At 32.4% G+C, this 17,605-nt stretch overlaps 1 protein-coding gene across 5 annotated transcripts in view; it reads left to right on the top strand.

The window, feature by feature from the left end:
- The window catches only part of WASp (WASP actin nucleation promoting factor), a 59,290-nt gene that overhangs the window by 28,889 nt on the left and 12,796 nt on the right, over nt 1–17,605 (top strand). For 4 of the 5 annotated variants that reach the window (XM_075291992.1, XM_075291991.1, XM_075291990.1 and 1 more), the window contains exons 3-4: nt 12,733–12,960; nt 13,036–13,135. In XM_075291992.1, the coding sequence (XP_075148107.1) occupies nt 12,733–12,960; nt 13,036–13,135 (328 nt within the window). The remainder of the gene's footprint in view (nt 1–12,732; nt 12,961–13,035; nt 13,136–17,605) is intronic. The other variant, XM_075291993.1, reaches the window with a different exon arrangement.

The following is a 17,605-nucleotide window of genomic DNA, read 5'->3' as shown; positions in this document are numbered from 1 at the left end:
TTAACTTCAACCGTGCCATACGACTTACTTACTAAACCATTTAGTCTACTAAGACATTTCTGATCGTCGAGTCTTTAAAAATTTTTCGTACACATGTCCACACATACATAAAATGATGCTCTCAAGCCGAAAACATATGCTGTTTTTTCATATGTCTATTCTCTTGGTTCCGAATGTCTATTCTCTTTATTCAAATTAAATAATATTTAGACTTAAGCATATCAAATTTTTGGCCTTGTCATAAAACAGTTTTCCGAAACAACATACAAGCGGTTTCACAGAAATTGTTCTCTTCTGATTCTTTCGCTGTGTTATGTTGATATCTTTCGTCAACTCTCCCGGTTTCCATCTCTATTTCTTTCTCTATACTCTCTCTGTCGCTTTGAATAAAATATTACAACATATGTATGTAAATTTATATATGTTTGCATTCACACATATGATTTTTATGAAACATTCATGTCCCAAACATAATATATTCTAATATATTAACATAGATGTCCCAAACATTTAGTGTTAGTTTATGAACATTACATGTTTGCACTTAAATATATTGTGTTTTAAAATTGTGCCCGAAACACATTTTGTTTATATCGGAACATATGAAAAGCATATTTTTCTAACAGTGTAGCGAATACCACATTATTCTCGTTGTCTAAGGTTTTTCAACTTACGCATTCCCAAAAGTTAACTTCAACCGTGCCATACGACTTACTTACTAAACCATTTAGTCTACTAAGACATTTCTGATCATCGAGTCTTTAAATTTTTTTCGTACGTGAGTACGGATTGCGTAAGTCCTACCAAAAATATCGTGCGTGAATGAGTTGGAGAAATAAAATCTAAATATTTTACTTCAAGTGTCGGACAATTTGGATGATCAGAAGTTAAATCAGGATATAAGTGTATGTGGGGATTAAATCAAACTCTTCCCGATTTAGTACAAATTTCACATATCCAATTTCAGGACAAATCGGTACAAAGAAGCCAATAACGTCAAATCGTTTAACCCTTTCACTACCGATGTCCACCTTTATTTCCCCATTTAGTTTCGACTTATTTGTCGATGTTATTTTAAAGTAGAGTCTTTAATCTAAATAAGCTATAAATATTTTCCATATTGGTGAGCACTAAAATGCATTTTTATAAACTTCTATAACAATAAACAAACAATACGAAATTTTGAGTTCATTTTTCTACTGTATGTCTCTAGTAATTGGACATTCGTACAAAAACTATAGCTGATCTTTTTTCGGGTTATTTTTTGTATTTTTTCTCACACTTCGATAGATATAATAGGTCAAATAGCGCTTATTTTCATAGAGCTATTTGATCACAATTCAAGAATCAAGTTTTCAGAACAAACTCATATAGCTCTTGAAGTAATTGAGGTAGGAGCCTCAGAATTACAATTTTTATTCTACAAGTAAAATCAGAAGAAAAATTAAAGTTTGTAACATTAGGTTTATTTCGGTAGTGAAAGGGTTAATATTGGGTATATACTAAAACATGGACCGATATACAACATATCTATGGCCTTTAGACATTTTGGCCAAACAGTCAGCTGCAACAACGGCTGTGCGGTTGCGCGAGCTATCGCTGTGGTCGGAAAAAATGTACGGTCACAGTTCGGTCCTCAAAATAATGCCAGATGTGCCTAACGTAGTGGACTATACCCTGGCAAAACCACTTTTCGACAAAAAGTTTGAAACTCTAATTCCCAACAGTGAGGCGTGGTGTACACAGACCCCGGGGAATAAAAGATATATAGATTTCTATACTGATGGCTCCAAATTGAATGGACAAGTGGGGTTCGGAGTATATTCTAAAGATTTGGAAATTGGAATAGCGAAAAGATTACCTAATCACTGTAGTGTTTTTCAGGCTGAAATATTGGCAATAAGAGAGGTGGTGAATTGGCTGAGAAGTAATGTTCCAACAAATATTGGCATTAATATATACTCAGACAGTCAACCTGCAATAAAATCCTTGGACTCCGTGTTCCTTAACTCGAAAACGGCCATAGACTGCCGCAAATCTCTCAACGAGATGGCTGAGCAGTACAATATTCACCTAATATGGGTGCCTGGTCATAGGAACATACCGGGGAACTGTGAAGCAGATGTGTTAGCAAGGCTAGGAACTACCTTACATATTCCAGGGGAACTAGAATCTGTTGGTATGCCTCTGGCCACCTGCAAGCTCTTACTGCGTGAGAAGGCTGTTATGATGGCCAATATTCGATGGGAAAATTGCAAGGGTTGTAACGACACCAAGCAAATATGGCCCCATTTAAACTTAAACCGCACACTAGATATGCTAGTGTTCTCAAGACGGCAGATAGCACTCCTAATATCTGCTATAACGGGTCGCTGCCTGATAGGCGAATTTGCAAAAACTATAGGTGCGAAGCATAATGACTATTGTATAAGCTGTCATGACGTGGAGGAAAAGGAATCAATTAAACACCTCTTGTGTGAGTGTCCTGCTTTTTGTGTAAGGCGTAAGCGAATTTTAGGAGCATATAGCTTTAGATTACTGGCTGACCTGGAAAACATTAACTTAAGCAGTTTGTTAATGTTTTTGGAGCAATCTGGTTGGTTCCACAAAAGTAAATAATAGATAAGGTTCAGTGGTTAAGACTAGAAGTGCCCATATGTAATAGGTACTTTTAGTTAAATGTGGTATCACAATGGACTGAATAGTCTAAGTGAGCCTGAAATTCAATCGGGCTGCCACTTTAACCTAACCTAACCTAACCTACACCATATTCGGCACACATATTTGTGAATCTAAATTACCTTCAGTTTTACATTTTCAGGGAAATCGGATAAAAATTGCGATCTCTAGATGCTCAAGACGTAAAATCGGTCAATATTAGGGTTATATCAAAACATAGACCGATATATACCAAAATTGGCACAGCATTTACGAACTTTTTTAATATGTCATATTTTAAGCAAATAGTATGAAAATTGTGGCTTCATGCCTTCAATAAAATCAGATCGTTCTATTAAAACGTGGATCACGTTCCACCAAATTTAGCACAGCCCCTTATGGACCTAAAATACCTCTAGATTTCCGATTTCATGAAAATCGGCGAAAAGTAGCACCATCTATATGCTCAATTAGTCAAATCGGTGGATCAGTTTATATGGGGGCTATATCGAAACATGGACCGATATTGCCCATTTTCGAACTTGACAAAATACGAGCTTAGAAAATACGGCAATTGGTCGTTTAAATTCAAAATTTAAATATTGGACAATTAAATGTCACAAAAAAAAGTCAACAAAAAAAGTAAGAAAATAATGAAAATAAAATTAAAAATTTTACCCCCTAGCTTTTCATTCATACTAATAAAGAACATCTCAAGAAGTAGTTAAAATGTTATGTCTTGGTCATTAGCGTAGCTAGACAAGTTTCCTAGGGGGGCTATAGACTAGAAATTAATAGACTGAAGTTATAGGTTCAATTAATGTTTTATTTTATTATATGTAGTTAAAATAACTAACTTCTTTGTTGCTCATACAAAAGTTTTTTTCTCTGATTCAATAACGAAATTAATTGATCCAATTAATTTTTTAATTGAAATGTCTTCAATCACAGAAATGATAGTATCAATTGAAAAATTAATCGATTCAATTAAAAAAATATAATTGAAAACAATTAAAAATTTTCCTGAATCAATTAAATTTTTAATTGAATATTTTTTAAAACTCAATTAAGATTTTAATTTGAAAAATTTTCGTGAAATTTTTTCTGTGTTTTATTCAATTTTTTATAACTCGTTTTTTCGTATTTTTAATAGGTAATTTTTTTAATAGGTTAAAAAGAGTAAAAGTTTATAAAATGGTACAAAATTTAGCCACAAAAATGCTAAATCCTTTCTAGAAAATTTTAATACTTTAATAATTTATGAAAATATTCGAGTTCAAATGTTTCAGACAAGCGTTATGATGCATTACAAATCATAAAAACTTATAAAAAAAAGTTTATTCGGGAAAATATCTCAAATTTTTTTAATTCAACTTATAATAAAGAAACTAACTTACAATTTAGAAGACAATATTAAGAAATAAAATTAAGAAATAAAATTGCTACCACAATGCAAACTCGTAAATAGATTTTCAAATTCTGGGGGAGAGGGGGCTAAAACTTTTTCTGGGGGGTCTAAGTCCCCTCCCCAGAGGCCTTCCTAAGCTTATGGTCTTGGTGTCATATCACGATCATATCATAGACATTTGAATTGATGATTGAACACTTCGTGTTCAATGGCGTTTGTGGCCAAGTGTGGTAAGGCGATCTGTTATGATGCCAACAAACCCAGGTTCAACTCCCAGTTGTAGCGAAGAAGTTTTTAAAATTTCTTCATTCAAATGAACTACCAAGACACAACTTCTTCCGTCCTATGACAAGCCCATGTAAAATTCATTGGAGATGATTTAAATTTGAACTACTTCCGGATCACAAGTTGGGTATTCAAACTACTTTTTGGGAAGCTCTTTGTTGAGGTCTTAGGTTAGGTTAGGTTATGTGGCAGCCCGATGTATCAGGCTCACTTAGACTATTCAGTCCATTGTGATACCACAGTGGTGAACTTCTCTCTTATCACTGAGTGCTGCCCGATTCCATGTTAAGCTCAAGGAACTTGGGGTCTTAGTGTTTCTCCCTGATCAAGAATATATGTACTTATATGTAGTCGGAAATGAATATTTCGATGTGTTACAAATGCAATGGCAAATTTATTATACCCCCATCACCATTACATATTAGAGTATAATCTGATCAGGTTCCTATATCAATGACCCTAATATTCTTCAAGAATATTTCATGGAGGAGACGAATAAAATTCTAACCAGCCGAATTTAGGGTCATATTGAGTCCGGTTTTTGGCTTATTACTTCATTACAATTCATTTTTTCTTGTAATTTTTGTATAAATCTAAATATTAAAAATCATAACAAGTGCCTTCAAGTCTTTACCATATATGGAGTAATTTGTTGTCTACCCTTCAAAAATCACAAGTATTTTTGTTTTTCTTACAAAGAGTTCAACTCGTTTCAAATACACCCTCGCATAATTTATAAATTTACGGCCTAATCAAAAGCCAGCTTAGGCTACACATTTTTAAGCTATCATTCTACAAAACAAAAAAGAAACAACAAATCTTTTCCTCACACATTCGCTAGTTGGGGTCGTTACAATTCAAATGATAAAAATTTACACTTTTTACAATAAAAACAAAAAGAAATAAACACTCTTGGCCATAAGTGTACATACACATGCATGAGCTTGGTATGACCATAGCAACGGCCTGTCAACAACACTTGGCGACAATAGTTGATATTATTTGAACGTGACTGCAATGCAAAAATAGACAATAGCAGTGCTTGATGGATGATGATGATGGCTTGTTGTCGTCTGTTCCTACATTTGGCTAATGGACAAAACACTCTTCACTCGCGTATGTTTAAGCCATCACAGTGCATTTGAATTTTATGACTGCATTTCGAAATAAGCTAAGATAAACCACACAACAACTGTGGGTATAAAACTCTGCATATTGGTAATTTCTATGCAAATATACGCATACTATAGGAATTGCTATGAAGTCAACTGATGTTACATAGATTGCCACTAATACTATGACTACTTATTGCTTGTCCATTTTTCATCACCCAAAACTTAGGGCGGAAACAGTGGTCAAGCAATTTTTATAAGAGGAAACTTGTGGCATTTTCAAAGAAATTGACAATTTGTAATAAACATGGTTATTATCCTTAAAATTGAAAATCACTGGCCTATATCCTAAAAAAAAATCGTATTTGTAAGATACACATTCTGCTTCAAAAATATATATATATATATATATATATTTTCAGGATTGGTCCAAACAAAATATTGTTTAAACATATTATGTTTCATACACTGATAGAAAAAACTTTCAATAAAATTTTCTTTCTATGTATATATTTTTAGGGCGCCAATTGATTTCATTTTAATTTTTACTTGATTTTATTACAGTACACTTGGAATAAAGCTTTAACTTTTACTAGCAAACACGTTTCTATGTTAAACACAAAGTTGTATTACTGATCATAAAGAAAGACAAAAAAATAAAAACTAACGGTATATTTTTGTTTTATGCTGAGTACATCAAAAAGTGCAAAATTGAGTACATGCGAGTTTTTTATTTATTTTTATTTATGTTTATTTATCTCTCTGAATTCTTTACTTTTTGTTTTGAGTTTTTTGTTGTTTTATTTAGAATTGAAGAAGGAATAAAGGATAACTAAAATTATCTTGAGTTTCTTTATTGCTGCTTTTTTATTCGTTTAGAATTGAAAAAAATATGTACTCATTTCTGCACGCCAGTGTATATGTCGCAAACATGTTATGTTAGTTTATGAACATTATATGCTTGCACTTAAAAAAAATGTGCTAAAAATTTGAGTTAAAAACAGTATTTTTCGTCCCGGTAGCGACGACGAAGGCTGCCTATTATGTTTCGGGATTGGGCAACCCTATTGTTGCAAGCTGCCAACTGAGAGCTCTATCGTAAAGCTTGACATTTTGGAAGATATACGTACTCCCAAAAGATTTGATTTGATTTGTGTTGTTTACAGATTCTTAAAAGATTCATATCGCCCAAAAAATCGTGAACAATTTCGTGCGATTTTTTTTTCAAATTTCGGCGAGGATTAATTCAATAACAGTGTACCGATTAACTTAATTCAATTTTTGACGATGAAACTCCGTCAAGGACATGATTGTGACAAAAATATTACATGTTCACCTCCTAAAAATAAAATTTTGATCTTGAAACATGTTTGAGGTTGTCATATTCCTTCTCTGGGTGTAGGCATTGGTGGGATCTGCATACACTGAAAAAAAGCATGCCCGGTTCCAAAGATGTTGTCTTTACACTAATGATTTTGGTATTGATTCCGAGCCAAAGAAGCGGAGAATTGATGTAAGGATACTTTAAAGACAGAATACACTCAAAAAAAGTTAACTCTCTATTTTACTAAGGCCAATTTAACTTTATTTTAGTTCTTGGAGTTATTATGTTTGGAGAAAGTTTCCTCTACTCTAATAATTTTTTGTGTACGTTAGTTAAATTAACTAAAACCGAGAAAAAAAACTATACACAAATGAAGGATAAAGATTAACTAAATTCGTGTCTTCCACAAAATAGTTCAATATTACTTTAAATTTGTAAATTTTACTACAAATGCGTTCATCATGAGCTTCGTATGTCACTAAAGACATTGTTGTAATTTTGAACTCCAATGAAAAAACTTAATTATGTCTAATAAATTTTCTTAAATTTGTCGAAAAATATTTACTTATTTTTATGACATCGCCGTGATGCCAGCGTTTGTTATACTGTTTAGTTAAAATTTTCTAAAAATATTCAAAATTTTCTAAAATTAACCGAAATTTTTCTCCCTGGTGGGTTCACTGTTTTTTCAGTGTAGTCTTTTAAATTTAAGTTTTGCGTACTTGATTCTGGGTAGCAAATTTTAATTTATTCGTTTTTTTTTTCTTTATATACAATTAAAGTCTTTTAAAACCACTTTAACGACAACTTGAATTTTCAAATTCAAACTCGACTGTTTCAAGTAAAAATCCTCTTTAAAATAAAGTGTAGAAAAACATCTCCTATTTTTAACGCCTTTTTTTTTGCTTTGTTGTCAAGATGCAAAAAGCAACAAATTTAAAGACAATTTCATTGATTTTAAAGAATTTTTCGCACTAATTAAAGACAAGTTGACCTTAGTAAAACAAAATTTTCTTTTAAGATACCATTTTTAAGTCGAATCACTTAATTATAAGGAAAAACAACTTTATAGTAACGTTTATTGTCTTTTGGACAAGGAAAAAAACTTTATATAAGAGAAATACGTCGTATTTTAAGGACGTGAAATCTTTGGTCTCACAACAATATTTTTTTCAGTGTACATTCACAGAACCCTTGTCTTCCAAGAAATCAGGAATACCAACCGCCGATGATGAACCACTCTTCACCAAGACAATGAGAGCTCTTACTTATAGTCTCAACTGTAACTTTGATCATACAAAACATCGATTTGACGGTTCATCCGCCGTATAGTCCTGACTTGGCACCGAATGGCTTTCCAGCAAAAAAAGCGTCACCAAAAATGTAATGAAAATGTTCTTTTTGGATCCGGAAGTGGTGCAAAATTGACGCAGAAGCGATGAATTTAACATGGGCTTGTCTAGGACGGAAGTCCTCCGTTTCAACTAGGGATCTATAAATCGAAAATCGATTAATTGATTATTCGAATTTTGGCATGAAAATTTAAAAAAAATCGAAATCGATTATTAACCTAAAAATAATCGCAAAATCGATTTTAGATTTTCATCTAATTTTTAATTTTGACTATTAAAACTCGATTTTAGTGTTTTCTGTTTTCATATTCATTGGTTTCAATTTAATTGAAAAATACCGAGATATTTCTTCATTTTTATTTATAGAATTCTATTACCAATAAGAATAAAAATATTGATTTGATTAAGTTAAATATCAAATTGGTTTAAATGAATCCTTTGTGTTTTCAATTTCCTTGAATTTATTTTGTGAAATAATGATAAATGATTCGTACATGTTAAAAATTTTATACTTAACATTTTAAAAATATATTAAACAAATTAAAAAAAAATAACATGTTTGACTAGAACACTAATTTTTGTATTACATGTTAGCCTGATACCGAAACAGGCAATTGACGTCCAAATGCATTATATCTAATTATACAATTATTCTTCGAGCTTTATGGACAGATATAGATTAAGGAACATGGTTAATAGAGCCATTGAAAAGAAAACGCCAGATACCAATCTATACACGCCTGGACTGTACATGTTTCGGTTCGGGCGAATGAACCTTTCCACAGCCTTTAGTATAGATCTGGCTGGGAGAGATAACTCAATTTTGGGCCCTTTATGCTAACTCCTTATGGAGAAAACATTTGGGAAATTTCCTCTTACAAATTGAATCATCTTTTCTCCCACTGTACATCATCTTTTCATATAACTTACAAGTCCCTTAATCTTATTTTTATTTCGTTTTGTTACATAGTAATGCAACAACACGAAATTTATTTTTAGAAAGCTAATTTGTTAGAATTCACCTAAGTGGTGAACAGTCGAACAATGCTTATTGTTTCTACAGTCAACTACAACATATGACAATTAACAGAAACTGGTTTCCAGGATACAACAACAATTCTAATGCGTACATTAGTCGTGTTTTTCCTAGTTTTGCGACGGGCTCATCGTTGCTTATTATATTACATGTTAGCCTGATACCGAAACAGGCAATTGACGTCCAAATGCATTATATCTAATTATACAATTATTCTTCGAGCTTTATGGACAGATATAGATTAAGGAACATGGTTAATAGAGCCATTGATGGTTAATAGAGCCTTCATTTCTCTCCAACTCGCAAAAACAAAATAGATTTCATAAAATCGAATATTTTGTATAATCATTATTTCTATGAAATTCGATTACGAAAAATCGAATATTCGAATTTTGGTAAAAAATAATCGAAAATCGATTTTTGATTAAAAGTCAATAATCGAAAAGTCGAAAAATCGATTATTGATTTGTACTATAGATCCCTAGTTTCAACAGCCGTTGCACTGAATTTGCATTACTTCTTTAGGTGTGATCCGAATTCAATGTTTTGAATGTACATTAAAAAATTCTGTGATATTTTGTCAAATAAATAAATTTTATAATTTTTAATGGATTGTAACGCTTGTCTGAAACGTTTGACCTCAAATATTTTCAAAAATTCACAATTTTTTCAGATTGGATTTAGAATTTTTTTCAACAAAATTTAAATGATTTGTACCATTTTATGAATTCTTACCCCGTTTTTAACCTATTTAAAATTACCCATTAAAAGTATGAAAAAGCATGTTATAAAAAATTTAATGAAAATAACTTCCTGGGTAGTTAAAATAAAGAACATCATTGGGAGTACATCCTCTGGAAGTGCTTTTAAAGTTGTGCCTTTGGAAGAACTTCAAAAAATTTTTTTTTGCTGGGTTCTTTTTATTACCGTACGTAAAAAATAAAATGAGAGGTCAACATTTTTCGACACCTGAATGCATGTTTTGGAGATACCTCAATCAGAGTGACAAAAGTGCTCCGATAATTCGTTCAAACGCCTGTAAAAGTGTATAGATCTTAGTGGGGAATATTTTTAAAAACAATAAAAATATTTTCGATGATTAAAATTTGTTTTAGTCCTCTAATCCCGAAATATAAAAGGCAATCAATTAGCCTATTTTGAGCAACATCTAAAGTCGATTCGGTTGGGTTTTCAAAACTTATCAAAAGTCGATTAGTCGAATATGAAGATCATAAAATTTCGATATTGACTTTACTATTACTATTTTTGACAAAAAAATGTTTGACAAAAAGTAAATTTTTGAATGAAAGTGACTTTCAAATCGTTTATCAGCTAGAATAATGCCATAGTCTTTCAACTTGCTGTTGTTGTCAATTAGAAACGCGATTAATCTTATGTCCCGTCTAAAATTTAACCTGTTGGAACAGATTCTTTCATTGAATTTCCTCCTTTACGAAGATGGTTCAATAAGTGTATAATTGGCAATATGTATATTTATTAACATAGCCTCCCTTACTAAATGTATTTCTGGTGGGCTACACAATAGGCTTCCGTAGAACGACCTGATATTTACTTGTTGTTGCTTGGAAACAAATATAATTCGAACGGGGATAAATGAAAATACAATGGAATGGCGGCGGACTTCGCTTTCGGAGCACATTCGTCCAATGATTAATCTCGAATCATTGGACAGTATATACCAGTTGATCCTTATTTCATCAAGTCATGAAACGTCAAATATTGTTGTGAGATAGTATCACACCCACTCTTGCTGTTCGAAATAAGCAAACGCACGGACAACTTTTTCACATTTGCTATTGTTTTTAATGCCTTCTGTTAGAGCTATATCTATTCATGTAACTCCGTTAGGCTTTAACTGTCAGTTAACAGAAAGTAAATTACAAATATCTTCTGTCCGATTAGGTTAGGTTAGGTGGCGCCCGATGTATCAGGCTCACTTAGACTATTCAGTCCATTGTGATACCACATTGGAGAACTTCTCTCTTATAACTGAGTGCTGCCCGATTCAATGTTAAGCTCAATGACAAGGGACCTCCTTTTTATAGCCGAGTCCGAACGGCGTTCCACATTGCAGTGAAACCACTTAGAGAAGCTTTAAAACCCTCAGAAATGTCACCAGCATTACTGAGGTGGGATAATCCACCGCTGAAAAACTTTTTGGTGTTCGCTCGAAGCAGGAATCGAACCCACGATCTTGTGTATGCAAGGCAGGCATGCTAACCATTGTACCACGGTGGCTCCCTTCTGTCCGATTAACTTTAACTGAAAATTTTTCAGCTGATAATTTCATATCTGAATATACACACGAAATTAATTGATCCAATTAATTTTTTAATTGAAATGTCTTCAATCAAAAAAAAAATTATAGTATCAATTAAAATTGAAAGTCAATTAAAAAATGAATTGATACTAATAATTTTTGTGATTGTTTTCAGTTTCTTTAAAAAAAAATTATCCAAAACGAACTTTGGATACATCTGTCATGTTGCCTACACAGAAAAAAATGTTAAAACTCAATTAAGAATTTAATTGGGAAAATTAACGTAATTTTTTTTTTCTGTATAGGCAACATGACAGATGTATCCAAACTTCGTTTTAAAAATTCGTTGGCTAATGTAGCACTAACGGAGCTTCAGAAAATGGGGGTTACATTTTCCAGTTTGAATAAAATGATGTTTCTATCGATTAATTTTTTTAAATGAAAAAGTTTTAGCTTCAATCAACTTTTTACTTGGAAATATTTTTGTGATATGTTTTTTTTTTTCTGAGCATATGGCGGACTCCCCAATGTAGTATTTCCAACTAAGTTTTTACGGGTTTTGCAACACGTGGCCGATCGTTAGCGTCCTGCAAAATCAATTCTTCGTTCTTTTAGAATCTATCCAATTATTGTGGCCATTTATCACGCAAGGCTCGTCGCAAAACGCATCAATGTAGTTCGTCATATAGCTCTTGTTATCGTTTCACTCTGATGCAGTAAAAAATATCCACAAAATGATGCAGAAAAAAATATTTTGTGCCTTAAGAGAACTTCCTCTCAAAGGTTAGTTAAAAAACAAATTAATTAAATCAATTAATGCGTATGTGAAAGGAATAGGTTTTCCAAATTCAATTAGGATATTAATTTAAAAACAAATTGGTATTTTCTTTTTTGCATCAACATTATTTTCACAGGGAAAGCATAACAGGGTCGATTACCAAGCTTCATAATTTTTTATGCAAACATTCCAAAAATACCACTGTTCATTATTTATAAACATGTATGCAATATGAAAAGGAAGTACACGCATATATGCACACACTAGCCGCACAGACATTTTCTGCCTAAGTTATTGGCTGGAAATGTCAAAGGGATTGACGCAACAAACAATTTGTTCAGTATATTCATACAGTCGCATTTGAAAAGGTTGGTTGGTCATTTGATTCGTACCGTGAATATTACATTTAGGGTGATATAGATTTTAAAAATTGCAGTATAGTTTTTAATTCGCTTAATTCATTTCAATCTAATTTAATTAAATTCATCTTTCTTTTAGACTCTTAATACGGCCGTTGTACAAATCTATAAAACTGAAGCTTCCGCACACTCCCATTGGAAAAAGAAATACACGGGAGTTGTATGTTTTGTAAAGGATTGGGATTTACGTTCCTATTTTTTACGAGCATTTTGTCTGATAAAACATGAACTAATATGGGAACATGAACTGTACGATGCCATGAAAATAAATAAAGCCCGATCATTTCTATTGACTTTTGAGGGTCAGGTAAGTAAAAGCGACACTATGGAGTTAATCTATAAAAAAAGAGAGATGAAAATAATGTCTTCATTTCCATTTCAGGATGGTCATATCGGTCTAAATTTCGTTTCAGAAGATGAATGTGAATCCTTTTATCGTGCTGTGGATAAAACAATTGAAACTAGAAACCGTAAGAAATTAGGTTAGCTTTTGTTACTTGCTCTGCTTTAATTGTTTATTTATTGTTGTTGTCGTTAACTCATTAATCATAAATTACATTTTCATTTATATTGTGGAAACAATGTGGACAAAACATAATGGACAATCAAAGTCCATTAGGGCGGTCGATGATGATATACGCATTCGAAATGGAAGCTTAGAGGGTTATGTATTAGTAATATTAATATTGTTTCTAAAGGTAGAAACCACCAGGGTAGTTGAAACTAAGTGTTACCCATTCAAAGCACTGTGGGGTATGTTCCGATATTCGTTATCGCAAATCCTTAACCCTAAGTCTTATAGTATCTCAATTTTTTCTTTATAAAAAAACTAAATTCGTTGCGATTCCGAATATCGGAACATGGGGGTGTATATTAAAAAAAAATATACTCAGTTCCAAAGATCATATCTTTAATAAGATTGCTGTTGATTCCGAGCCAATGAAGTGAGAAGTTGCATTAAATATGCCTTTAAGACTGAGACAATTTTTAGGTTTATGTTTTGCGTACTTTATATTAGAAAACAAATTTTAATATACGAGGGCGGTTTGGAAACTTATTAGCCTATCAATGAAAGAGAATAGTTAGTTTTTCAAAAATATTTTTATTTTTCAATATTATTTCCTGAAACTTCAATACACTTAGTCCAATGCTTTTCTAGCAATTCTATCCCTTGATTAAAATAGGTCTTCAGTTTACAACTGTAAATGGTTTACAACTGTATTTGCATCTTCATTTGAGGTAAAACGCTTGCCAGCAAGGATTTTTATTTTAGACTTGGGAACAAGTAAAAGTCACTGGGAGCTAAATCAGGAGAATAAGGTGGGTGGTCAGGTCAAGCAACTCGTACTTTAATTCGTTGATTTTAGCCATTGTTAAAACACTCTTGTACGCTGGTGCGTTGTCTTGATGAAACATTATTTTTTTGTGTTGTAAGCCAGGACGTTTTTCTCGAATTTGTACATTTAATTGATCCAAAAGGTTGCAATAGTACTCTGAATTTATTGTTTAACCCTTTTGCAGATAGTCAATCAATAAAATACCTTTGAAGTCCCAAAAACCCGTTGCCATAACCTTACCTGCCGATTGAATTGTTTTTGCCTTCTTTGGGGCACTTCCTCTAGCTTCAGTCCATTGTTTGGATTGTTCTTTTGTCTCTGGAGTAAAGTGGTGGATTCACGTCTCATCAACAGTTATGAAACGACGCTTAAATACCATTTTATTTCGCTTAAAACGATCCAAATAAGCTTGAGAAATGTTCATTCTTACGCGTTTTTGATCGACTGTTAACAAACGCGGCACCCATCTTGCAGAAGGCATGCAAAATTAAATGGACTCGATCAATTGAGATACCTATGATATTAGCAATTTCACGCAATTTTATTCGTCGATCATTTAATACCATATCATGCACTTTGGCTACAATTTCTGTTGTTGTTGCTGTTTTTGGACGTCCACTACGTGGTTCATCTTCAATGCTTGTACGACCACGTTTAAATTCAGCAACCCAATTTTTTACTGTTGCATAAATTCTTGTCCCAATAAACCTTTTTTTATGTAAATATTTAATGACAGCAAGTATTTCTAATTTTTCCATTGTAAAAAAAGTTGCGGATGCGTCTTTTTTGAACACTGTTTCTATATGAAGGAGTTGCCAGATCGAAACAAAATTTAACATGTGTTCATAACAGAGATGGAAGTCTCCAAAACACGTAATTTTTTTCTGTTTATACCGCGCTTTTTGTGCTGGGCTAAGAAGTTTCCGAACTGCCCTCGTAAACGTTTTTCCAGCTTTCGAAGTATCATTGTGTAGAATCAAATTACTTTCATAACTTCCTATTCCAAATTTAATCTCGATTTCAAGTATAAATTATGTCACCTTCAAGCAAAAAGTGTATTTAATATAACATCTTGAATGAAGTCTACCAAATTTCAAAAATCATCATCATCTAAACAAATTTCAAAAATCACTCGAATCGCGTAAATCTAAGGACAAAGCGACTTTCTTTGAAGCAAGGAAAACTTTTTTTAAACTGAAGAAAAACATTTGTTTTAGGTTTATGTTTTGCGTACTTAATACTAGAAAACAAATTTTAATATAATCGTTTTTCCAGCTTGATGATACTACAATCATTGTGTACACAAAAAAAAAATCTGATACAATCACGAAATTAATTGATCCAATTAATTTTTTAATTGAAATGTCTTAAATCACAGAAATGATATTATCAATTAAAAAATTAATTGATACTATTAATTGGTGTGATTGATTTTTATTTCAATTAAAAAATTTGTTGATTCAATAAAATTTTTAATAGAATATTTTTTAAAACTCAATTAAGATTTTAATTGGAAAAATTGAAACATGAAATTTTTTTCTGTGTAGTATCAAATCCCTTTCATAACTTCTTATTCCAAATGTAGTCTCGATTTCAAGTATAAATTATTTCACCTTTAAGCAAAAAGCGTATTTAAGATAAAATCTTGGATGAAGTCTACCAAATTTCAAAAATCATCATCATCTAACCAAATTTCAAAAATCATCATCATCACGTAAATCTAAGGACAAAGAGAGTTCAATGATTAGTTATGGACTTTTGGTCCAGTAAACATTTTTGCATTAGAGAAGTGCTAATTTTTAGGACACGAATCTTTCACATTCGCGCCACTTCGTATATCTATGAAGTAAGGAAAACTTTCTTTAAAGTGAAGAAAAACATTTCTTAGGTTTATGTTTTGCGTACTTAATACTAGAAAACAAATTTTAATATAATCGTTTTTCGTTTTTTGTAGTATCATTGTGTAGTATCAAATCCCTTTCATAACTTCATATTCCAAATTTAATCTCGATTTCAAGTATAACTTATGTCACATTCAAGCAAAAAGCATGAAGTTTACCAAATTTCAAAAATCATCGACTTTAAGGACGGGTTCTTTAATATTAATAAAGTGGCTTTGAATGATGCGCATTTTAGAGCCGAATCGCTCGAATACCTGTGTTAATATATCGCAAAAAGATAATGCAAATTCGACACATCGTTGGCTCGAAATCAATACCAAAATCCTTAAGTGAACGTCAAAATCGTTGGATACAAGTGTATGTCAAACAAAAAAGAGCCTTTTCATTTGAAGAACATTAAATCTTCGTGATTACTACATTTTTTTTTTCAGTGTATTGACCATTTAGGATATATTTATTATCACAATTTAGGATATATTTAGTGTTACAATCCCACTGTTACGCTTGTACACCATAATGAACAACATAGTTTTTTTTTTTTAAATAAACTCATTCACTTGGTGGGTTTATAAATCTACAGAGTGAACTTGGCAACATCGTGTAGGCAATCGTAGCTTTTTGAACACTGCAGAAGATTGCCTCAGTTATAATATTCCATAAATTAGCACTATATCACGCTAGCAACAAAATAATACTATCAATACATAAACGAATGATGGAATAGTTTTGAAGGTTAGGACCAGCGTTACCGTTATGCCACTTTAATGTCGAATTTGCCACTTTGTTTGGCCGGTTCAACTTTTGTGCCACTAAATGTGATACTTTTTACGAATTTAATGGGAAGTTAACACCATAGTAAGAAAGCAATGAATAATTGACGATGGATCCCATAAGAGCTCAGTTGAAAAAAGTTTGCAATCAAAGTTTAGAGAATGAGAGAGAAAGAGAAAGAGAGAGAAATTGCAAAATACGTAGGCCACTAAGCCGAATCACAAATTATTTCAGAAAACATCCCTAAAATTGATATTAATACAGTTAAAACAAATATTCTAATATTTTACCAAATTTTATCCAGAAGTAATATAAATTGCAAAAAAAAATTGAATAAGATTCTTCGATCCGTATGGCTTGCTTGTGTATATCAGGCGCATTCAGTAAGACAGGGACAGATTCCCTTAATGTCATGCTGCATCTATTGTCTTTAGACATTTTCGCCAAACAACGCAACGGAGGTGGGGTTGCGCATCGCTGTGGTTGAAAAAAAAAGTACGGTCACAGTTCGGTCCTCAAAATAATGCTAGATGTGCTAAACGTGGATTACACTCTGGCGAAACCACTTTTCGACAAAAAGTTTGAAACTAATTCCCAACAGTGAGGCCTGATGCACACAGGCCACAGGGAATAAAAGATTTCTACACCGAAACCAACTTTGATGTACAAGTGGGTTTCGGAATATATTCTGAAGACCTGGAACTTCGAATATAGAAACGATTATCCAATCTCTGTAGGCAGAAATACTAGCAATAAGAGAGGTGGCGAATTGGCTGAAAAGTAATGTTCCAAGAAATGTTGGCATTAATATATACTCAGACAGTCAACCTGCAATAAAATCCTTGGATTCTGTGTTCCTTAACTCGAAAACGGCCATCGACTGCCGCAAATCTCTCAACGAGATGGCTGAGCAATACAATATTCACCTAATATGGGTACCTGG

Source organism: Haematobia irritans, chromosome 1, assembly GCF_050003625.1.
Source record: "Haematobia irritans isolate KBUSLIRL chromosome 1, ASM5000362v1, whole genome shotgun sequence".
NCBI classification, from domain to species: Eukaryota; Metazoa; Arthropoda; class Insecta; order Diptera; family Muscidae; genus Haematobia; species Haematobia irritans.
This window is presented reverse-complemented; position numbering and strand designations above follow the sequence as displayed.